This window comes from Onychomys torridus, chromosome 22 (genome assembly GCF_903995425.1).
Source record: "Onychomys torridus chromosome 22, mOncTor1.1, whole genome shotgun sequence".
NCBI lineage: Eukaryota > Metazoa > Chordata > Mammalia > Rodentia > Cricetidae > Onychomys > Onychomys torridus.
The window spans coordinates 16,649,736-16,673,273 of NC_050464.1; the positions used below are offsets into that span (position 1 = coordinate 16,649,736).

A 23,538-nucleotide genomic window follows, 5' to 3' on the forward strand; every position below is an offset into this window, starting at 1 on the left:
CTTGTTCCTAAAACCTGTTTATAAACCTCTGATATGGAACAGCCCGGGGGAGTGGGGAGGATTGCTGTGTGTGTGTGTGTGTGTGTGTGTGTGTGTGTGTGTGTGTGTGTGCAGGGAGGGCTCCATGCAAGCCATATGATTCTTTCCAATAAGTCAAGTAGGGCTGGGAAGCAGGAGATGGGCTAGGTGCCATCATTCTTGCTAAGCGAGTTTTGGCTGGAGCCTGGGGGGAGGCAGAAATGGGGGGTGAGGGTGGAGGACAGAGCCCGACTCACCTGTTCTCATAATCCTACTGTAACAGACACTGAGAGCTGAGCCAGGTGGCACATGCCTGTCATTCCTGCTACTCCGGAGCCTGAGGTAAAGAGATGCAAAGTTGTAGGTCAGGCTGGACCATAGAACAAGTTCAAGACTAGCCTGAGCAATTTAGTGAGATCCTGTCTCAAAATACAAAGTAAAAAGAGAGCTGAGGCAGTGGTGGCGTACACCTTTAATCCCAGCACTCAGGAGGCAGAGGTAGGTGGATCTCTGTGAGTTCGAGGCCAGCCTGGGTTACAGAATGAGTTCCAGGAAAGGCACAAAGCTACACAGAGAAACCCTGTCTCAAAAAACAAACAAACAAACAAAAGAGAGAGAGAAAGATCTGGGGAAGGAGCTTTGTGTTAGAGCATTTACCTACAGCCCTCCCTCACCCTGCAATAATGAGCCAGGAATGTAGTTCAATAGTAGAGCCCCTGCCTAGAATCCCCCAGTGAGGGGCTGGGGTGTGGCTCAGTGGTAGAGCCCCTGCCTAGAATCCCCCAGTGAGGGGCTGGGGTGTGGCTCAGTGGTAGAGTACCTGCCTAGAATCCCCCAGTGAGGGGCTGGGGTGTGACTCACTTACTGTAGTTCAATCCCCAGTATCTCGAAAACAAAACGAAACAATTAGACACTTAACACTTCATTTGCAGAGAAGCAGAGACTCTTCACCCGGGCCTATAAGGCAACTAAGTCAAAGCAGGCTGGAGCCTGGTTTCCCCGTCTTTGCTCTGCATTCATGCTTTACTGGGTCAGCTGCTACCCCTGCTCATAGGTCCGTTAGTCAGTCAGGGCATCCATCTAAAACTTGGTGCTACCTGATCTAGCTTATCACTCGTCCACAGTGAAGGGGGTGGGGGTTCGAGTCCAAGAGACACCTTACTGTCAGCATCTAGAAGCCTCCTGTTCCAGAACCCACAGAGGCTCCAGTCATGTGGACCTGTAGTCATGTGGCTGGGGAGAAGGCTCAATGGTTGGGAGTGCTGCCCTCCCTGTAAACGACAGAGTTCAGTTCCAAGAACTTATGCATCATCTTTTGTAGCTCTGTCTCCAGGAGATATGATGCCCTCTTCTGGCGTCCATTGGCACCTGCACACACACACACACACACACACACACACACACACACACACACACACACACACAGTCATACACACAGACACATAATGGAAAATAAAATAAATCTTAAAAAACCTAAACCTGGGGCTGAGATCCATGAGACCCTGTCTCAAACAAACACAAAAGGATGTGGACTTTGGCGCCCGGGCCAGGAAGAATTGCCCACTCCCAAGTCTGATTGGTGAAAGCTTCTTGCCAGATGAAAAGCAAGAATTTCAGCACAGCCAGTACATTTTCTGTGACGGTCGCCCAACTCAAAGACCATCCTTGTAGCTAGAGATACAATAATAGAGATTTCTGGGCTGGAGAGATGGCTCAGAGGTTAAGAGCACCGACTGCTTTTCCAGAGGTCCTGAGTTCAATTTCCAGCAACTACATGGTGACTCACAACCATCTGTAATGAGATCTGGTGTCCTCTTCTGTATACATAATAAATAAATAAATCTTAAAAAAAAAAAAAAAAAAAAAAACCCTAAACCTACAGTCACCTTGAATTCCAGAAAGAGCAGGACAAAGCCCTTCCCCAAGTCTACATGAACAGTTACCCGGGAAGAGGAGGCTGCAGCCAGGAGCTGACGGAGCTCACTTCTGAGAACTGACCTGTCCCCACAAGCAACAAGGGCTTCCTTGGACAGAACCAGATTGAGACAGTGACCAACCAGACCCCACCTTGACCAGAATGGCTTAATTTATAGACATGGCTCTCTCTTCCTTCCCTAACCCTTCCTCTTTGGCCAAGAGCTCATGTGGGTACCAGAGATGGACTTAGGGTCACGTGACCCCTTTATCTGCTCCTCTTCTTGGCCAAATCCCCTCTCTGCTTTTCATTAGCACTCGCCTTATTTTTGCATCTTAGTCTGCCATTTTTGTTTTGTTTTATTATTTCGGCGCATGTGTATGTATATGACACACACGCACACGTGTGTGCAGGCTCATGCCCCTGTGCAGAGGCTTGCAGAGGTCAGTGGAAGATGGCAAATGTCTACTCTCTTGAGACCGGGTCCCTCACTGAACCTGGAGATCCCTGTTTTCCTGCCTGAGCTGGCTGCCAGCAAGCCCCAGCCATTCTCCTGTCTGTACGCCCCACAAGAGTTCTGGGGATGTGAACTCAGATCCTCACGCTTGCACTTCCCCAGCCTTGACTTTTTCGAGACAGAGGCTGATGTATCCCAGGTTGGCCTTGAACTTTTTTTTTCTTTCCAGAGCTGAGGACCAAACCCAGGGCCTTGTGCTTGCTAGGCAAGTGCTCTACCACTGAGCTAAATCCCCAACCCCAGCCTCGAACTTTTGATCCTCCTGCCTCTACCTCTGGAGGGCTGGGATGATAAGTGTGCACCACGATACACTGTTTATTTGAGTGGGACACCAGGCAAGTGCCTAGCTTAGCTTGTGCAGACTCAGAGAACCAGAGCTTTACACCAGGACTGCCCACACCCCTCCTGGAGGGAGCAGCGACCCAGCAAGGCCGCTTGCCCCTGCTCAGGGTTGCAGCCCCTCAGCAGCCTGTGTCCGAGTCCCTGGCACCCACATGGGCACAGCTCTTGAGTCAACCGACAAAGCCCCCCCCCATTCCCCCCCTAGTCTCCATCTCCAGCCGTGTGTTTCTCCAGAAGGAGGGTCCTACAAATCTGGGCTTTGAACTGGTTGAATAAAAAAAGAGAGCGACTGAGAGATGAACCTTGAGGTCTAAGGCAATCAAAGCTCTCCAGAGCAGCTTTGAACTGTCTATTTCCACATTAAAGAGCTTTGGTCTAGGAAGACAGACGTAAACAGACAATTAAAGTCCAGAAGTAGCAAGGGCCTAGGGGAGCTTCATGACTGGTGGCCGTGTGTGTGTGTGTGTGTGTGTGTGTGTGTGTGTGTGTGTGTGAGAGAGAGAGAGAGAGAGAGAGAGAGAGAGAGAGAGAGAGAGAGAGAGAGAATGTTCCTGCTTTAGTGCCTGTCTGGGTCTCAGCATGTATCAACCACCATTAGACCTCCCATTAGACGCCACAATCTTCAGCATGCCCTCCTTGACTGTCCCCTACCCAGGATGACTCACACACAGCAAGATGCAAGGAGGAGAGTGGGCCTCAAAGATAAGGCCCTGACGGATGGATAGGAGTTTTCCAGGCAAAATCATTAGAAACTTCTCAGCCGGCTGTCACTAGAGGCTGTGCTCATTGCCAGGCTTCCCTTTCCTGGGGGTTCTATACTGTACCTCACTTTGATTCTCCTTTCTCTCTCTCTCTTTTTTTCCCCCCAGAATGTATGAATTGTACCCGGCTTAGCGACATGAGTGAGCGCTTGACCACGCTGGAGGCCAAGGTTAGATGGTGGCCTGGGGAGCTGATCGGGAGAGGGGTTTGGGGAGCATGAGAAGAATGCTGGATGTGACTAGAGGAAGTCCCTTCCCAAGGGGCCTGGCTAGCCTGAGCAGACTGGCCTCAGGCTTGAGAACGACAGAGGCTGGGTGGCCTCGGTTGGAGCAGCCTCCTAAGACAGGAAGAGAATAAGGTCTCAGGGAGTCGATGTCCCTTCCAAGGTGCCGTCCCCAGTCCCCACTGCTCTTCCCAGATAAGAGGACCTGCTTGGGACTGGGCAAAGGGGAAATGATGGGAAAGCCCTGGGGGAGGGACAGTCAGCCAGAGGGGCAAGTCCTCGGCGGGTGTCCCTGGGACAGAAGAACTTACGCCAGGAGAGGGCAAAGGTACAGGCAACCCTGTGCATCGGACCCATGTGTTCACTGTCTGGGTCCCTGCACAGGCCTTGGGGTTCCACACTGTGGTCCCGCTAGGGAGTATGTTGTATAACAAGACCTTTCCTGGGGAAACAATACGCGCATCTACTCACCCTTAGATATGGAGCCCAGACCCATAACCACCAAAGTCCACCTGGATGAGCCAATGAGTTTGATTGGGGCTACTCATAGGAATATGGGTGAAGGGTCACTTTACGGAAACCGAAATGCCTCAGAGACTGCATCACCCAAGCCCACCCCAGCATGGGTGACAGCTCACACAGCTGGGAGCCTGGAGCACACTGGGAGCCTGCACACAGCTCTGCCCTTTGGCCCGGGGCCCTTTCCAGGCGATAGGATTCTGCCTTATGGTTCCGCTTGGGAGCGCTGTGGAACTAACGCTCAGGTCTACCTACCCGGAGCTTACAAGCCAGCAACTGCTCTTGTTCCCCACTGGGTGAGGTTTCTTCGGAGTCAATCCTGCTCTCGCATGGCTCTCCTGCTTTCATCCTGAAATACCTTCATTGTGTGGAGGTCAGAGGATGATCTCAGTGTTGTAGTGGGCAAGATCAAAGGTGCCTATGGCATACCCCTTGTAGGGCCATGCTCTGTTCCCACCACGCCCAGAGGGCTGGGTGATGAGCAAGGGGGAGGGGGTGGCGTGTGCCCTACTGAGGCCATGGAGACTTTTGGAGGCATAGGAACTTCTGTAGTGGCCTGGCTGTCTAGACAGAGCCAGCAGGGTTAGACGGGACTCACCTGAGCTCGGGGGGGGGGGGGGGGGGGGGGGGAGACTCTCTCCAGGTAGTTGGAGGAGGAGACCAGCCAGGACAGCCAGGAGAGAGCAGAAAGTATGGGTGCCTGGAGTCAGCCCGAAGTTTCCATTTGCATAATTGTCAAGGAGTCAAATTCACAGGCTGTGGACTGGGGAGATGAACCAGTCAGCAAAGGGGCTGCCGGGTGGGGGCTGGCTGGCCAGCTCACCTAGCTTACTTGGTGAACCTCAGGGCCCAGTGAGAGACACTGTCTCAAAAAGCAAGGTGGGCAGGGCCTGAGGAACATCTGAGATCATCCTTTGACCTCTACACAAATGTATGTGTACCCCCACATGCACCCACATACATGTGCGCACACAAATAGGAGTGTTGAACACACTTGGGAAACAAGAGTATGGAAGACTCTCCTGACCCTAGCCCAGTCATCCCAGCACCCAGAAGGCTGAGGCAGGAGGATTGTGGGTCTGAGGCTAGCCTGAGCTACATAGCAAAACGCTATCTAAAAAAAAAGGAGGTGGAGGAGAGAAAGAGAGGGAGAGAGAGGAGGAGGAGGAGGAGGAAGAGGAAGAGGAAGAGGAAGAAGGAGGAGAAGGAGGAGGAGGAGAAGAAGGAGGAGAAGAAGAAGGAGAAGAAGAAGAAGAAGAAGAAGAAGAAGAAGAAGAAGAAGAAGAAGAAGAAGAAGGAGGAGGAGGAGGAGAAGAACCAGTGAGTTGGTTCAGTGGGTAAGGGTGCTTGCTGCCAAGCCAGATGACCTGAGTTCAATTCCCAGCATCCACATGGTAAAGGAAAAGAACCAACTCTTGTAAGTTGTCCTCTGACCACAGGTGTACACACACACACACACACACACACACACACACACACACACTTGTACACACACACACCTGTACACACACACACACCTGTACACACACACACACCTGTACACACACACACCTGTACACACCTGTACACACACACACCTGTACACACACACACCTGTACACACACACACACCTGTACACACACACACCTGTACACATCTGTACACACACACACCTGTACACACACACACCTGTACACACACACACACACCTGTACACATACACACATCTGTACACACACACCTGTACACACACACACACACACACACACACACATAACAAAAAAAAAAAGTTAAGGGCAAGCTGTGGGTGATATTATACAGAACCTAGGATATTCAAGGCTCCAGGACATGCACAGCCTTCTGAGATCAAACTCCTGTTCGAGCAGGCAGGGTCTCCCAGCCCAGGCCCTGTCCTCTGTTCCCTCTGGAGTCAAGATCTCTTGGAGGGGGGTAGGGATGGAAGGCTTCCCCAGCCAGGGCTAGGTCAACCTTGGAAAGGGTGGGTAGGAGGCTGGGGACGAGGCTGGGACAAACTTCTACCCTTGAGGTTTCAGAGCAGGGGAGGGGAGTCAGCCTGATGGACGTTTTCCAAAGCCATGGTAGGGTTTGGCACGGAGGAAAAACTGACGGCTTGGCCTGGCTCTGGTTCAGTATTCTGGGTGTTAAAAGTCACAGCTTTCGGAGGCCAGCGGTCTCCCTTGTACCTGGCTCTCACGCATGCCCTCTGGCTGGGAGCAATTCCTCTCCTGTCTCCCCGCTCCTGACACCCCCTGCCGCATAGGGTCTCATCAGTGTAAGCAGCAACCGCTGCAGGCTTGCCCTCTGTCCTTCAGGCTGCCAGAGGGACCTGAGGGTATCACAAAAGGGCCGGCTACAAGATGGGGCGGAGCGTCCAGAAGCTTGGGGTGTGGGATCCAGGGAGGCAGCTTGAACCTGGGGAGCATGGGGGCCCACCCTGAGGCAGAGCCCAGCTCCTCAGCCCGGGTTGCTTCAAACAGGCCCCTGAGTGCTCAGGTAGGGCTGAGGACCCTGGCTCACCTCTAATGTCATTTTCAGGCTGCCTGTTCAGTGCCCAAGTGTCTCCTGGCCTGGGGTTCAGTCCCTGGTATTATAAAGGCAAAAGGGGGGCGGGCAAATGAGGCAGCCTGCTTAAGAGCCACAGTGACACAGAAGCCTGGAGACTGTGTGGTGTATGAGGTTGGAAGGGACAGTCTTAGTCAACAGGAGTGAGCCAACTTATACCCTGGGTATGTCTGTTCAAACGGAAGTCCAGGAGTTGATGGTCTGGGGATTTGTTCAGTGACTGGAGAACCCAGGACCATCATTGACTCTCCCCCTCAGCCTCCCCAATGAATCCGTTTCTGAGCTCCTGCGGGATGCCTCATGTTACAATGTGGCTGCTGCAGCTCAAGGCATCCCATCCTCACACCATATCAATAATGTAGACAAAAAAAAAAAAAAAAAGCAAAGGTGAGACAGAGTGCCCCCAACAGACTCGTCGCGTCCCCCCACGGGTCAGCACTGGGCTGTGGAATCACCCAGGGGTCACCAGCCAGGAAGTCACCCCCTACCAAGCAGAAAGAGACTGTCATAACTGACAGCTAAGGGTGTTTCCCCTCTCTGGGCCACACTCAGAGCAAAGTATGAAGGGACAGCTAAGGGACAGGCGGCCATTAGGGTGTGGCTCCTCTCATCCTGGGCAGGGTGATGGGCAAGGGGCCAGCAGGGCCCCGGCTCCTCTTAGGTATTCTGCCCTCTCCTTTTCCCATTCCCGCTCCACAACCCACAGGACTGGGAGGGAACCCTAAGAAATGAGTTACACAAATCCCAGCATTCGGGTCGACGGAGGAGGGTGGGGCCCTGGCTGGGATGACATCATCAGGTCACTGCCTCAGAAGATCGGTAGTCTGTCTCTCTCCCTTCCTTCCTGTCTTCCTTCCTTCCTGTCTTCCTTCCTTCCTTCTTATCTTCCTTCCTTCCTGCCTTCCTTCCTTCCTGTCTTCCTTCCTTCCTTCCTGCCTTCCTTCCTTCCTGCCTTCCTTCCTTCCTGTCTTCCTTCCTTCCTTCCTGCCTTCCTTCCTGCCTTCCTTCCTTTCTTCCTGTCTTCCTTCCTTCCTGTCTTCCTTCCTTCCTTCCTTCCTTTCTGTCTCTCTCTTCTTCCTCCCTCCCTCCCTCTCTTCCTTCTATCTTTACTTTTTCTTGATGGACTGGGTGCGTGCGCATGGACATGCTCCTGAGTGCAGGTATGCACGGTGTGTATGTGTGTGAGTGTGTGTGTGTGTATGGTGTGTGGGTATGGTGTGTGTGGGGTGTGTGTGTGTGTGTGAGTGTGTGTGTGAGTGTGTGTGTGTGGTGTGTGTGTTGTGTGTGTGTATGGTGTGTGTGTGTGTGTGTGTGTGTGTTGTGTGTGTGTATGGTGTGTGTGTGTATGGTGTGTGTGTGTGGTGTGTGTGGGGTGTGTGCGTGTGCGTGCATGTGTGTGTGTGTATGGTGTGTGTGTGTGTATGGTGTGTGTGTGTGGTGTGTGTGGGGTGTGTGCGTGTGCGTGCATGTGTGTGTGTGTGTGTGTGTGTGTGTGTGTGTGTGTGTGTGTAAGCAGGGGACAACTTGCCGAAGTCGCTTTTCTCTTTCCACCATGTGGATCTTGGAGATCAAGTTCAGGTCGGCAGGCTTCGCTGCAAGCGCCTTCATCCCTGGAGCCCTCCCACCAGCCCACGGTCTGGCTTTCTTGGACTGTGTTCCGTGTCAGACCTGTTAAGCCCAGTCGGGGCACAGATGGAATTTCTTTCCCCCGGGGAGGTGAGCCATGCCAAACCAGGAGTGTGGGGGCTCAGGCTGAGGCCGGGACAACCCCGCCTGGGTTCACGGGCCCTGTGGGCCGTGGTGGCCGTGTGAACATATCCAGAAGGAGTCAGTCCAGCACTTTGTGCCAAGTAAAGAGCTGGTGGCAGTTCCCTTTGGAGACGCCCGGAATTTAGCAGGAGAGAGCATCAGGGTCAGTCCTCATGGACACACGGTGGACACGTCTTCCTGGGTCCCTCTGGCTTGCTGTTTGTCCTGGTCCCCACCAGCCCCACATCTCTCCATCCCCCCCCACAAAAAAATTCTCATCCTCTCACATGACCCTGCTTCAGTTTCATGCACCTGGGACTGTCCCCTTGCTCATCTCTAGGGCCCTGGGGGATGCTGGGATATAGTACACCCCAATTATTTGTCAACAGCACCCCGGGCATGCCCTTGTTTAATGGACAACTTTGTGTTCTCAGTAGCCAGGCAAAAATGGGGAATAGCCCTTTCTCCCATCACGCTACGAGGTTGCTGTCACACCGTATTCATGTCCACTGCTCATGTCACCCCCACACACATTCCTTCCATTACCCGCCCCCCTTACCTCTGCAGCACAGAGTTCTGGGATGCCCCCAGGCTCAAGCAGGAGTCTGAACTTTCCCTTTGTCCTGAGGCGACCTCAAAGGAGTTAAGCAAAGTCTCTGGGCCTGTTTCCAGTTCATGTGTGAGGAGGAGGAGGATGCACGGACTTTTCCTGGCTCAGGGATCAAAGAGAGTGTCCTAGAGGAACCGTCCTGGTGCCGTGTGGAGAGGGGTCCCAGGTAGCCGAACTGGAAAGGCCCAACTCCCGTGAAACCTCAGGCTAGCCGAGGCCCCAGTGAGCTGTTTGTCCCTTTGATTGCCAGCATCAGTGGGAGTAACAGGGTTCCCAGGTGTACCCTCTGCTCTAGGTACAGCCCACCAGACTCCAGACTAGACCACCCGAGCCCCGGTTGCCCTGTGTCCAGCTCAGGCACACAGCGCCCTCTGCTGGAAATTTCAGGAACAGCTAGGAGTCACTAGGTTTGGGACATTTTAAATTATTATTATTATCATTGTCATTATTATTATTATTATTATTATTATTATTATTATTATTATTTTAATCAGCACATAAAAGGGCTGGAGAAATAGCTCAGAAGTTAAGAGCACTTGGTGCTCTTTCTGAGGACCCAGGTTTGGATCCCAGCACCCACATGATGGCTCACAGCCTTCCATAACTCCAAAAACAGGGATCTGATACCCTGCTGTGACCTCCATGGGCACCAGGCACACACACGGTGCACAGACATACATGCAGGAAAAATACTCACATACATAAAATAAAAATAACTCTTTAAAAATCAGCAATAAAGTTATGGGTTTTATTATGGCATTTTCATACCTTACTTGAAAACATGAATTAAGGGAAATAGTTCCAGAGGTAGGCTCCCAATCTTTGCCATCTCCTACCCCTGCCTTCATTGAGGGGAGAGGGAAAGGCAGAGGGTACTGAGGAGTCACTGCCTCCTTTTAGTTTTGCTAGGTGGGTACCAAGGGCCACGGACCAAGACAGGCCATGTATATCTTACATCTTTCATATCTCTCCACCCACCCACCCACCCAGTCCTCATATCTACCTACCTTCCCATCTATTCACCCACCTTTCCATTCACTCACCCATCTCCCCATATGTGCATCCACCCACCCATCCATCCACCCGCTCACCCGTATAACCACCCATCCTCCACCTATCTCTCCGTCCATCATTCCTCCATAACTATTCCCCACTAAAGGAATCTGAGCACCATGAAGAGAGGGAGCAGAGCAGTCACCTGACAGTTCCTCTGCGTCGGTGAAGGGAGAGCGTGGTTGTCACTCAGTCACGGTGATGAGCGGCTATGGAATGAACTGGAGGGTCTGGGAAATGAGAGTCACAGAGCTTGTGATGTGGAAGAGAGGAAGGACGGGGATGTACCTACCAAAGGATGCTGAGAGGCAGAACCCGCCACTAGCATCTGGGTCTCAGGGACCACCAGGGTCATGTGTCCCTGCATACCCATGTTCCTGTTCTGTTTCAACAGCAACAACAGCAACACCACCACCACCACCACCACCACCACCACACACACACACACACACACACACACACACACACACACACACACACAAAATGTCTCATGTAGCCCAGGTTGGCCATGAACTCCTATGTATCCCAGGCTGGCCTTGAATTCTTAAATGCCTGATCTTCCTGTCACCATCTCCCAAATACTGGGGACCTGGGTGTGCCCATCATGCCCAGCTTTCTTTTCATTTTTGTTAATTTTTTTTTTAAAAAATTATCCTTTGTGGATATGGAATTAGGGACATGCACATGCCGCAGTGTACATTTGAAGGCCAGAGGACAAGCAGGACCATGTGGGGTCTCAGGGATCGAACTCAGGTCATCAGGTTGGTGGCAAGCACGTTTACTTGCTCAGCCATCTTGCCAGCCCATGCTTTTTACCAAGTTGTCTAAAAGTGTGTGCTATATTTTTTTCATGTATTTTTAATTGTATTCAACTCAGAGATAGACAGACAGACAGACAGACACACACACACACACACACAGAGAAAGAGAGAGAGAGAGAGAGAGAGAGAGAGAGAGAGAGAGAGAGCGCCTGAGTATGAGAGAAAATATACAGTATTTCTCTTTGAGTCTGCTTTATTTTGCATAACCTAATGATCTCTCTGCAGATGGTACTCTTCTTGATGACTGAATAATACTCCATTGTGTATCTAGACCCCATTTTTTCCCATTATCTATCCCTGTCCTTGCTGGCCAGGGCCTGACCTTCCTTCCTTCTCTGGCTAGGTCCTCTTGCTGGAGGCAGCTGAGCAGCCTTCAGGCCCAGACAATGACCTGCCACCCCCGCAGAGCACCCCACCAACCTGGAATGAGGACTTCCTGCCAGATGCCATTCCCATTGCCCACCCAGGGCCCCGAAGGAGAAGACCCACAGGCCCAGCTGGTGAGCAGGACCCACAGGGGAGGAATTGGGCCAGGGAATGAGGTCAGAGTGGGCGCCCAGGGCCTCCACACACAGGCCACACCCTGGCCTCCTGGGTCTAATTTGCTCATGTGGTATGTTGAAACTTGAACTAATTACTAAAAAATGGTGGATTAACCATCACACCAGCGTTTCACACTCTTTAGAATTGTGACGATCTGACCAGGACTGGTGGCATAGGTTTGTGATCCCAGCTACCTGGGAGTCTGAAGCAGGAGGATGATAAGTTTAAGGTCTACCTGAGCCATGGGGTGATTTAAGACCAGCCCAGGAAACTTAGCAAAACCCTGCCCTGTCTGAAAGTAAAAAAAGGGCTGGGGCATGTCCCAGTGGTAGAGCCCCTGCCTAGAATCCCCCAGTGAGGGGCTGGGGTGTGGCTCAGTGGTAGAGCACCTGCCTAGAATCCCCCAGTGAGGGGCTGGGGGCATGGCTCAGTGGTAGAGCCCCTACCTAGAATCCCCCAGTGAGGGGCTGGGGTGTGGCTCAGTGGTAGAGCCCCTGCCTAGAATCCCCCAGTGAGGGGCTGGGGTGTGGCCCAGTGGTAGAGCCCCTGCCTAGAATCCCCCAGTGAGGGGCTGGGGTGTGGCTCAGTGGTAGAGCACCTGCCTAGAATCCCCCAGTGAGGGGCTGGGGTGTGGCTCAGTGGTAGAGCAACTGCCTAGTATGTGTGAGGTCCTGGGTTCATTTCCCCCAGGATGGCAATAAATAAAAAGAAAAAGGAAAGATCTGGAAGCATTCAGCTGCTCCTAAGACACACAGAGCCCTGTAGATCCATTCTAAGCCCTGTTGTCCAACTCCTAATCTTCCTGCGTCAGCCTTCTGTGTGCTGGACTCGTAGACCTGGGCCACCATCCCTGGCTTCTCGTCAAGAGCAAAAATCAAATGTCCTTTCTATATAGACTGTCCCTGGAGGTCCGGGCTTCGCTGCCGGGTGGCCGAAGGGTGCTGTTATTTGTAGTCTACGCGGCTGCTGTTGTTAATGTCTGTTTGTCCTGTGTCTTCCCTGCTGTTTGAAGAAGCAATCTGTAGAAAGAGCAGCTTTGGGGATATAGGGGTTTATTTCCCCTACAGATCAGTCCGTTATTGAGGGAAGTCAGAGAAGGAAGTTGAAAAAAAAAACAAACCATGAAGGAACTGTTGCTTGCCAGCTCACTCCTGGCTCACTCCCAGGCTCATGGTTACCTGGTTTTCACATACAGACCAGGACCACCCGCCATGGGATGGCACCACCTCACCGTGGGCCGGGGCCTCCCACATCAATTAACCATGAAGACAACCCCCCATCCTCACCCCACTTCACAGGCAGACATGCCCCCAGGCCAGTCTTATCTAGGCAGTTTCTCAGCTGAGACTGGCTGGTCAGGTGACTCAAGGTTGTGTCAAGTTGACAGTTAAAGCCCACGAGGTCACCCTGCTCCTGCTGGCTTCAGGCTGTTTACTGTGGTTGTGGTGTGTGTGTGTGTGTGTGTGTGTGTGTGTGTGTGTGCGCATGCGTGCGCCCCTGTCCCCACACAACGTCCATAGAAGGACATCAGGTGTTCTCTGTCATTCTCCACCTTATTCCCTTGAGACAGGGTCTCTCACTGAACCTGGATCTAGGCTGGATCTCGAAAGCCCCCATGGTCCTCTTGACTGCCACCCCGCTCCAATAGTGCAGGGGTTACAACAGCAGGCAGCCAGGCCTGGCTGTTAGGTGTTGTTTCCAACCTTCTATCAAAGCGTGAGAACAGCTGAGTTACAGAGGTATTGACCCAAGCTCAGGCAAGCTAGGTAACTGCCCCAAGGTCACCCAGTTTGCTGGTGATCCATAGCCCCACAAGAGCCCTGGGGACATGATTTGCTCCCCTCTTTCTCCTCTCCCGGAGAATCCCAGGATTCATCTCTGAGGTCACACACCTGCCCTTTATCCCATGTCCCCCAAAGACACAGGCTCCAAGTCTACTTAGTTGGCTATCTCCGAACTCACTGATGGACTTGGCTGGAACTTTTTCAGAGAAAGCGAAGTTCCAGCCATGGCCAGCAGGTGGCAGACATGCTCCACTAATGGTGACTCCTGTGTTTCCTGCCTCCCTGACCTGGGGAACTGCCCAGCCACATGCATTTTTTTTTTTTTTTCAGAACACACCCCCACCCCACCCCCTAAGCCAGACTCTTCCTCACAGACCAGAGTCAAATGCAATTTAAATGCTGAGCTACATGCACGGCCCTCGGCTGACTTAACCGTGAGACAAAGTTCTATGGTCGTCAGACACTATCCTTCAAGTTTTCATACTCTTGCCTCAGCTTCTTGAGCGCTGGGATAACTGGACCTGCACCACGTTCCTCTCAGGCCTCTAGAACATTTCAAGAGGGGGGTGGTCAAGGGGGAGGCCCAACCTTGCAGACCCTTCAGGGCAACTTGGGCTCAGTTGCCACACGTGCTGGATCTTAAGCCAGAAGAGAGCAGGAAGGAAGGATTTGAAGTGAGAAAATAAGCTGGAGCCCGACTCTGTGGCCGGGAGCAGGAGCCTATGCCTCTCTGCTCCTCAGTTTACCTGTGTGTAAAGGGGAGGAAAACGCAGTTGTAGGAATCACAGACAGGGAAAGACAGCTTGTCAACTCTAATAACCAGTACACCTGGGTGGCTGGGATGTGGCTCAGCGGTAGAGCCCCTGCCTAGAATCCCCCAGTGAGGAGCTGGGGTGTGGCTCAGTGGTAGAGCCCCTGCCTAGAATCCCCCAGTGAGGGGCTGGGGTGTGGCTCAGTGGTAGAGCCCCTGCCTAGAATCCCCCAGTGAGGGGCTGGGGTGTGGCTCAGTGGGAGAGCACCTGCCTAGAATCCCCCAGTGAGGGGCTGGGGTGTGGCTCAGCGGTAGAGCCCCTGCCTAGAATCCCCCAGTGAGGGGCTGGGGTGTGGCTCAATGGTAGATCACCTGCCAACAACTCATCACACAGTCAATGTGACCAGAATTGGAGCCTCCATGGCATTAATTCACAGTGTTCTCCCATTTTCTCCCCCAGGACCTCCAGGACAGATGGGACCACCAGGGCCTGCCGGGCCCCCGGGTTCCAAAGGTGACCGGGGCCAGACAGGAGAGAAGGGCCCAGTGGGACCTCCAGGTAAGGAACCCTTGTCCCCTGAACTAAAGAGACTGTGCTTTGTTTTGTACCTGAGCATGGGTAGCATTCTGTGCACCCCAATCTTGCTTATTAGCCCCAAACTCATTCCCTCTCTTCTCACCCTCATCCCCTCTCCAATTTCAGGGGTGCCTCAGGACAAGAGTCTACAGGGACCTTTTGGGGGTAGGGCAGGGCTGCTAAGGCCCAGGGGTTTATTCCAAGCACTGGGCACGCCATTCAAGAATCCCATGGTCCCATGATTCTCTGCGTGCTGCTCAGGACTGGCCCACCCTCGGTCCTTGCTCCCGAGCTAAACTCCTCTTGAGTCCTGACTCCACTTCTAACGTTATCATGTCCATCCTCTGCTGACCTTGTGTCCCCTCTGCGGGGGACCAGGAAGGGGAAGCCTTCTCGTTAAACCTGACAGGTGTAATTAAACCCTCTGTGTGTCCGGAAGCCTGTCACTGAGTGCCCAAATGACCCTGGCCAGCCCTCTCCCCTTCCCGGCCTTAGTTCCCCTGTCTGTAACATCATAGCCGTCAGTCTCACCTAAATCCTTTGCTCTCCCTTGTAGGTCTCTTGGGGCCACCGGGGCCACGCGGGCTTCCTGGAGAGATGGGGCGCCCTGGTCCACCAGGCCCTCCCGGCCCAGCAGGCAGTCCCAGCCTCTTGCCAAACAGTCCTCAGGGCGTCCTCTATTCCCTGCAGCCACCCACAGACAAGGAGAGTGAGTGCTGGGCCCCGGGGTGGGAGGCCCGGGTGAGCCAAGCTGTCTGTTGGGGGGAACTAGCTTTCCCCTAGGACCCCAGGAAAGGGATCAGTCAGGAAATGAGGCTTGGTCCTGAAGGAGGGGCCCCTGAGAAAATGGCGAGGGTCTCCAACCCTGCTCTTGGCCTCAAGGCTCAGCTCACCAGCTCTGACACCCGCCACCTCCACCTGCAATCAACTCCATTAGCTGGCAAGGACATCCTACCAAAGCCGTCCCTGTCATCTTTTCCCAGATGTCTCCTCACTGCAAGACACTCAACAGGTGTTTACTGGGCACAAAAAGTGACAAGTTAGACCTACTTGGTCTCTCAGGGACCACAGTGTGACTGTGAGCCACAGAGCACAAAAAATACCTGCTTTGTGAGGACCCAGAGCATGAGGGTCAAGGATCGAGGGTCTAAGGGACAATGTGAGGGAGGGAGCCTGTCACTCAGAAAGGAGGAACAATTTTGGTTTAGTGCCCTGACCCTAACCCCTAACCCTAACCCTAACCTCAGGGTTATTTTAAAATCTTGGAGGAGCTGTACATGGTATCACAAGCCTAAACCCCAGCTCTGAGGAAGCTGAGGCAGGAGAATCAATGCTGGCTTTAAGCCAGTCAGGAATATGTAGCTCTGTGGTAGAGCCCCTGCCTGGAATCCCCCAGTGAGGGGCTGGGGTGTGGCTCTGTGGTAGAGCCCCTGCCTAGAATCCCCCAGTGAGGGGCTGGGGTGTGGCTCAGTGGTAGAGCACCTGCCTAGAATCCCCCAGTGAGGGGCTGGGGTGTGGCTCATAGTAGAGCCCCTGCCTAGAATCCCCCAGTGAGGGGCTGGGGTGTGGCTCAGTGGTAGAGCACCTGCCTAGAATCCCCCAGTGAGGGGCTGGGGTGTGGCTCAGTGGTAGAGCCCCTGCCTAGAATCCCCCAGTGAGGGGCTGGGGTGTGGCTCAGTGGTAGAGCACCTGCCTAGAATCCCCCAGTGAGGGGCTGGGGTGTGACTCAGTGGTAGAGCACCTACGTAGTATGCATGAGGCTTGGGGTTCAACCTCCAGTACCCCATAAGTGAATAAACAATTCCATCAAAGAAGAGCAAACTAAAGTAAATTTATTGTACTTACTTATACATCGGGAGGAGCATGCCGTAGTTCACGTGTAGAGGTCAGAGGATAACTTGTGGAAGTGAGCTTTCTCCTTCGACCATGTGGGTCCTGGGGATCAAACTCAGGTCATCAGGCTTGGTGGCAAGTGCCTTTACCTTCTGCGCCATCTTGCCAGCCCTCAAAATGAAATCCTGAAGGAGAGGATGAGAGGTGACCTGATTGACAGGGAGGCCCCTGTTCAGCTCCCCCACCCCCATCCCCCCACACACACATAACACAAACCTGAGCACTGATAACTGTTCCTGAATCCAGGCCTCAGTTCCCACAGTTTCCAGCCAGGTGGCCATGCTCAGGGAGCCACTCTGGATACTGAAGGTCACAGTCCCTGAGTGCTTGCAATGAGCAGTGGGCTTGTACCCAGGCAGGATGGGAGTCTAGGTACATTCAGAGGGTGCCAGGTGGGACAGGGGCCAGTTTTGACTTTGACTGTAGCCTGGGCTTCCTTGAAGAAATGCCCCTACTTAGGGAAAAGGTGGATGGTGCTGAGGAGTGGGCAGTGATCTTAATGGCCACTAAAGTATACCCCTAAGCCATGAGGAGTCCAGCAGAGCATCCACCCTGATGAGTGCACATCAATGTGTGTGTGTGCATGTGCGTGTGTGTGTGCAGGTGTGTGTGCCTGTGTGTGTAAAGGCCAAAGGCTGACATCAAGTGTCTTCCACGGTTGCTTATTATTTGAGACAGGGCCTCCTACTAACCTGGGGCGTGCCGATCAGTGGTCAGCAAACCTGGTGCTCCCAGGCCCCAGTGTAGGGATTGTAGGGAGGCACTACTATTCTCAGTTTTATGTGCATGCTGGGGATTCACACTCAGATCTTCAAGCTTGTGTGGCAAGTACTCAACCACTGGTCCCCCTCCCCACCCCTTACCCTGACTACTTCTGAGCAGCAAGTGCAGTATATCCATTCACACACAAGGTGAGGGTGCAGGACTCGGCTCTGGGGAGCCCACTGGTCCCTCAGACTTGGCCTCCAGATGGACCACCTCCATCCCAACTGATTACTGATCACGTGACTGTCTCTGCAGATGGAGACACCCAGCTGAATCCTGCTGTTGTTGACACGGTGCTGACCGGGGTGCCAGGTCCCCGCGGTCCCCCTGGCCCTCCTGGTGAGTGGATTGAAGATTCCTTCTTGGGCTTATCTGGAGCACAAAGGTCTTTTTTCCTACTTTATCTATCTATCTATCTATCTATCTATCTATCTATCTATCTATCTATCTCTCTATCTGTCGACACAGAGTAGCATGTAGCCCAGGCTGGCCTCCCATGCACTATGTAGCCAAGGATAGCCCTTTGACTTCTGGTCCTTCTGCCTCTAGCTCCCAAGTTCTGGGGTTGCAGAAGTGCCCCCAGTACACCTGGCTTATGCAGTGCTGGGAACCAACCCAATCAAGCGCTCTGCCTAGCTTCACCCTTAGTCCTGAGCCCAGGGGTCTTGGGGAAACTGAAGGCCAGTTGGACAGTCTATGGTTTCCAGTTGGACCTGGGGCCCCCCATCCTGAGACAACTGGACACATCTGCCCTGAACGAGTCTACCAGGACAGATGTCTGAATGAAGTGGTCCCCGGCTGTCTTTGTATGAACCACAATGTGAGGTGCATCAGGATCTGTACAAGCCCAGACCAGAGGCAGACTAGGGCAGCAGAGGGAGCTGAGGACCTTGGTGTGGGGTGCGGCACAGATTACAGTGGGCAGCAAAAACAAGATCCTTATGGGAAGAGAGAGACTGGGGATTTCCCACCCCTCATAGGCCCTCTGTGTACACAGAGGCTCACAGGTCATGCCCCAAGGATTCCATAAGCGAGCGGACAGCAATACAGGTGGCCGCTGCCTTGATGCTTACCTCTGTTCTGGGCACAGGGGATGAGTGCACAAGGATCTGAGTTCCCTCCCCACGCTTCTGTAGAATGGAAGAAAGCAATGGTGAGAGACAGATTTGGAAAGGAGATGAATGGGGTTCATACAGAAGGCTGTATTTGAGAGAGGTGAGGCAGCAGATTCGTGGGGCACTGAGGACTTCCAGGTGCCTTGCCACACCTCTGGCATGCTTGGGATGCAGGGATGGTGCTTGTTTTCTAACTGGACTGCAGCCTGGGATGGCTATTCCTCAGAGTGGCCACATTGGCACATTCTGATGAGGGTTCCCTGAGTCTTGGGAAGTGCTAGTTTCTGCAGGGAAGGAGATTGAAAGTCTGGTCCTCTGGACATTCCCTGGGCTGTTGGGGAGAAACAGGCATTGAATCCATGATGGCCACAAGCAGGGACTGGCCCAAACCAATGAGATATGAGGATAATGAAGGGGAGAAGGTCTTAGGGGTTCTTCTTAGCCAGTGCTGCCTAAAGAGAACCAGGAAAGAATTATAGGGAATTTGCTCATCAATTGATGGGAAGAAACAGTACCCAGTGGAACTTTCCAGAAGGATATCTGTGGGGTGAGGGTGAAGAGGACCTGACTGGAGACTTGGGGGTGTTACCATTCTATCCAGTTGCTGTGACCAACACCATGGCCAAAAGCAGTTTAGGAGAGGACAAGATTTATTTCAGCTTATGGGTCACAGTCCGCCATTGAGGGAAGTCAGGGCGAGGACCTGAAGCTGTAACCATGGGAGAATGCTGCTTGTCGGTTCACTCACAGACTCAAGCTTGTCCAGCCAGGACCACCTGCCTCAGGGATGGTGCTGCCCACATTGGGCTTGGCTCTCCCATGTTAACTAATGATCAAGACAATCTCTAGACATGCCCACACACTATTCTAATTTGGGCAACCCCTCAATTGGGGTGTCTCCTCTTGGATGACTCTAGACTGTCAAGTTAACAATTAAGTCTATCCAGAGTGGGGGCCATCAGAGACCCCAACAGAGTGCTTGTAAATGCATGATTTGGATGGGCATGGTAGGTGCTCATGGTAACCAAGGCAAAATGGATGGGGGATGTCAGAGGGGCTGGTTCTAGGTTTCCAAATTGACAGGAGACTGACAGGCTGGGCTGGGACATTATGGATTAGCTCCCTACTCAGTCTTCAGGTCTCAGGATTGGGGTGACCATGTGGATGAGGAATGGGAAGGAGATGGGTAGATGAAGGTGGGCCTCTGAGATCTGAAGGTGGGGGGAGGGTCTTGAGAATCTGAGCCTTCTCTGATATTCACTCATCAAACTTTCATTTGCTACAAGTGGGGGAAGGCCCAGGGCAAGGTCAGGATGCTGGGAATGTCCCTGATCAGATCTGAAGGGGAGCAGTGAGCTTTTTCTGGCCTCAGGTATTCATCAGTGACTCTACCCACAGGGCCCCCAGGACCGCATGGTCCCCCAGGACCTCCAGGAGCACCTGGATCCCAGGTAAGGACTCGGACATTTCTAATGTACTATTGAGATAGTCTGGGGTGTCAATGTCCCAGTGTGGTACCCCTCCCATAATTTTTAATGAGCTGAGTCCGGGGAACTTAGATGTTGCAGGAAGCAACATAGACACTCTCATCTAGTCACCCAGCGATGCCTGAACCCTTGTTTCTTCCCTGGGGATCACCTATTGGAGAGGAAGTAAGGTCCTAAGCCTGACTGGGAAGTCCCAAACTCTAGGATTGCTCTGCCTCTCCAGCCATGTGGTCCATCAGTTTAGAGAAAGGGAGTGCAGGTGCTGATGCCTTGATTTAGGAACAAGGCTGGGAGTGAAAGGATAATGGGATGTGAGACTAGGTGAGGTGTCTGGGTCTTTTTGTGGACCTCTGTGAAGGTTTCTGTCATATGATGGAACTGATTGAGTTGGGAGTCGTTTCTCATGCTATTCTTTGAATTTCTACAAGGTCCCTCTGGCTCACTGTGTGAGGGTGGGAGCTAGGGTCCCAATTTGGTAAAAGGTTAAGAAGTGTTTTGGGAGCAGCTAGAGACAGCTGAACATGTAAGCCCTGGGTTCAGCACATATAAACTCTGGATTGGCACATATAAGACCATCTTCCTGCCTTAGTCACTTGTAGGTTTTTCTGCCCAAGTGCTAAGTTACCTGTTTTCCCCCTCTGTGTGACACCCATGCTTGGAGTTGCTTCACTGTACAAGAGATTAGACCAATGGCTTGCCCAAGGCTCAGTGTCAGACTTATGCTGTGGGTGGAGTTGCAGACCCAGTCAGGTCCCAAGTTTGAACTTCCAGCTTCCTCTTCTGCTGAGACCCAGCATAGGTGGATCCAGAGGCAGAAAACATCAAAGGCAGGAGAGTCCCACTGGCCTTTTTCTTTTCCAGGGACTGATGGATGAGCGGGTTGTGGCAAGGCCATCTGTAAGTATGAGCTGAGCCAGTGGGCTGGGCACTGAGAAATTGGGAGCCATGTCTGTACACAGTCCTATAGTATCCCCAAACACAGGCTTGTCTATTCCAACTAGGAGAGAGATTGGAGGGCAGGAACCAGGTACAGCCTCAAGTTGAGGCTTGTCCTGGAAAGGTATAGTCACAGCTTACCTGGGTTAATACACCAAGTTGTCTAGGATTTTATAATAATACTTTGTAGCCTAGGGCCATTGATTACTAATTTGTATGACCAGAAAGGTGTCTTTGATTCTTTGGACCTCCTAGAATCTGGTGCTCAGACAGCTGGCTTCCATGACCCTTCTCAGACATAAGAATTTTTAGATCTCAGCTCTAGTCTCCAAGACCAAAGAAGCTGATACTTCATGTTTAAGCCTCATATCATGTCAGGAGGTGGAGGATGGATCTCTGCTGAATACCTACTGTGTGCTGATACAGTGGGGGGGGGGTAGCCTTCATCATGTATTTAAGTCTCATTATTACCTATCCAGACTGTTTTATTATACTGATTAATTGGAACTGGCAGCTGAGGCTCAAAGAGATTAAATAATTTCCCCCAAATCACACAGCTACACAATGGTAGAGCTGGAATTTTGAACTCAGGAGTGTCAGCCTCCAAAGCTTGCCTCCTCCTGTGCCTCTGTCTAGTAAAAAATGGCAGCAACAGCCTTGACAACACTTCTAGGATCCAGGCTAGGTTAAGCTCCTGCTGGGTATTAATCTACTCCATCCCCTTCATAGCATCAAGATACGTATTATTATTATCACCTTTTAGAAGTGAGCGATGGAGGCACAGAGAGGTTAAGCAACCCTCTCAAAGTCACAAAGCAGTCATTCGCCATGTATATGCTGTGGGGCTGGCCTTACTGGCCCCATTTTAGAGACAGAGGAACAGAGCCCAGAGATGAAGACACTTTAATGAACACTTACAAGAGCTGACACATGAGTTCCCCAGGTCCCAAGCCTGAGTACCCTGTTTCAGAAGCAGCTCTTAAGGTGATCCTACACACCTCTCTATGATGGGCTGCACAAGTGATGTCCTGGTGTAGGCCTTTCTCCCTTGTCTCATCCCAGACCATCTATCTTCAGTCTCTGCATGTCCCCATGGGTGGAGAGGTGCCTTTGCACCACACCCAATGTCTTGACCGTGAGGCTTGCTTTCTAGGGTGAGTCCAGTGTGAAGGAAGAAGAGGACAAAGCCACCACCACAGAGGTAACTATGCCTATTAGATTGTCCCACCAGCCAGTTCCCAAATAACCACACAGATACTTATTATTAATTATAAATGCTTGGACAATAGTTTAGGCTTGTTACTAACTAGCTCTTACAACTTAAATTAACTCATGTTTCTTATCTATGCTCTACCACATGGCAGTACCTTTTTTCAGCACATGTTCATCTGTCTTCTCCCCATGTCTCCTCGCAACCCCAATCTTCTTCATCCCTGCATTCTCTCAGTCTTCTCTCCCACACAGCCTCTTAGCTATTGACCAGTTGGCTCTCTATTAAACCAATGAGAGCAACACACCTTCGCAGTGTACAAAAGGATTATTCCACAACATCATGTATTGGAGGTGAAAGCTGGGAACCCCAAGGTCAGCCCTGAGATGGGTATGGCTGCTGAGGATAGAGCCCCTCTTTGTCCTTGGGTACTTCTCAGCTCAATGAGGTGACAGTGTGAATACTCTTGCAACTGTGGGCATGCCACAGGTGGGGCCACTGACCCTGGGAGCTGGGATGGGAGGAGCGTTCTCAGGAGTGACTGGTGGGGGACCACAACCCTGTGGAGAAGACACTGCCCCTTATCAAGTATCAAGTTACCAAGAGCAGCCACCACACCAACTAGGTGGACAGACATGGGCTGGTGGATGTGAGGCACAACAGGTGAAGGAAGGGGCTTCACTTTAAATCCTAATGAGGGAGGATGGGAACAAGAAAAGATTGGGGCAAGCAGAGCTTGGAGGTTGAGGAAAATGAACCTGGGTGTTGGGGTCCTCAGGGGAAGCTGTAAAAGCAGGGCTGGGAGTGTGGCTCAGTTGGGAGAGTACTTGCCCAGCCTGCATGAAGTTCAAGGTTGTCCTCACCCAGCATGGGGGACCTGAGACCTTGGGAGGTGGAGTAGGGTAGGGTAAGGTGGGACGGGGATCGAAAACCAAAAAATGACAGCAAAAAATAGGCTGGGAACGGAAGCGACTGTTGATGGCTTCCTGTGGGGGGCAGGGGGAGAGTGAGCTGGGAGGTTTGGAGCAGGGTGGAGGAGGCCTGGACTGCAGGAATGAGGCTGTGCCAGGGCACGGGGCAGGGGAGGAGTTTTGGGAAACTCTTGCTGTACTTAAAGAAAGGAAGATCCTGGTGCTCAGGAGTCTGAGACAGAAAGAGCACAGGTTCAAGGCTAGCCTGGGCTACATAATGAGTCCCTGTCTGAAAAACAAGAACAAAACAAAGCACCTAAGGAAGGGAAGGAAAGGGGAAATCAGATGAGAGTGGAAAAGATAGAAAGACAGGAAGAGAAGGGGGAAGAGGAGAGGGAGGGAGGGGAGGGGAAGGACAGGGGGAAAGGAAAAGAGAGGGGAAGAGAGGGAGGCACGAGCCCTGCACACCGCTGC

General features: G+C 52.4%; 1 protein-coding gene across 2 annotated transcripts in view; it reads left to right on the forward strand.

The window, feature by feature from the left end:
- Positions 1-23,538, forward strand: part of Col26a1 (collagen type XXVI alpha 1 chain) — a 144,352-nt gene that overhangs the window by 116,443 nt on the left and 4,371 nt on the right. For both annotated transcript variants that reach the window (XM_036172114.1, XM_036172115.1), the window contains exons 4-11: positions 3,662-3,723; positions 11,436-11,592; positions 14,631-14,729; positions 15,304-15,456; positions 17,661-17,744; positions 19,919-19,971; positions 20,869-20,904; positions 22,097-22,144. In XM_036172114.1, the coding sequence (XP_036028007.1) occupies positions 3,662-3,723; positions 11,436-11,592; positions 14,631-14,729; positions 15,304-15,456; positions 17,661-17,744; positions 19,919-19,971; positions 20,869-20,904; positions 22,097-22,144 (692 nt within the window). The remainder of the gene's footprint in view (positions 1-3,661; positions 3,724-11,435; positions 11,593-14,630; positions 14,730-15,303; positions 15,457-17,660; positions 17,745-19,918; positions 19,972-20,868; positions 20,905-22,096; positions 22,145-23,538) is intronic.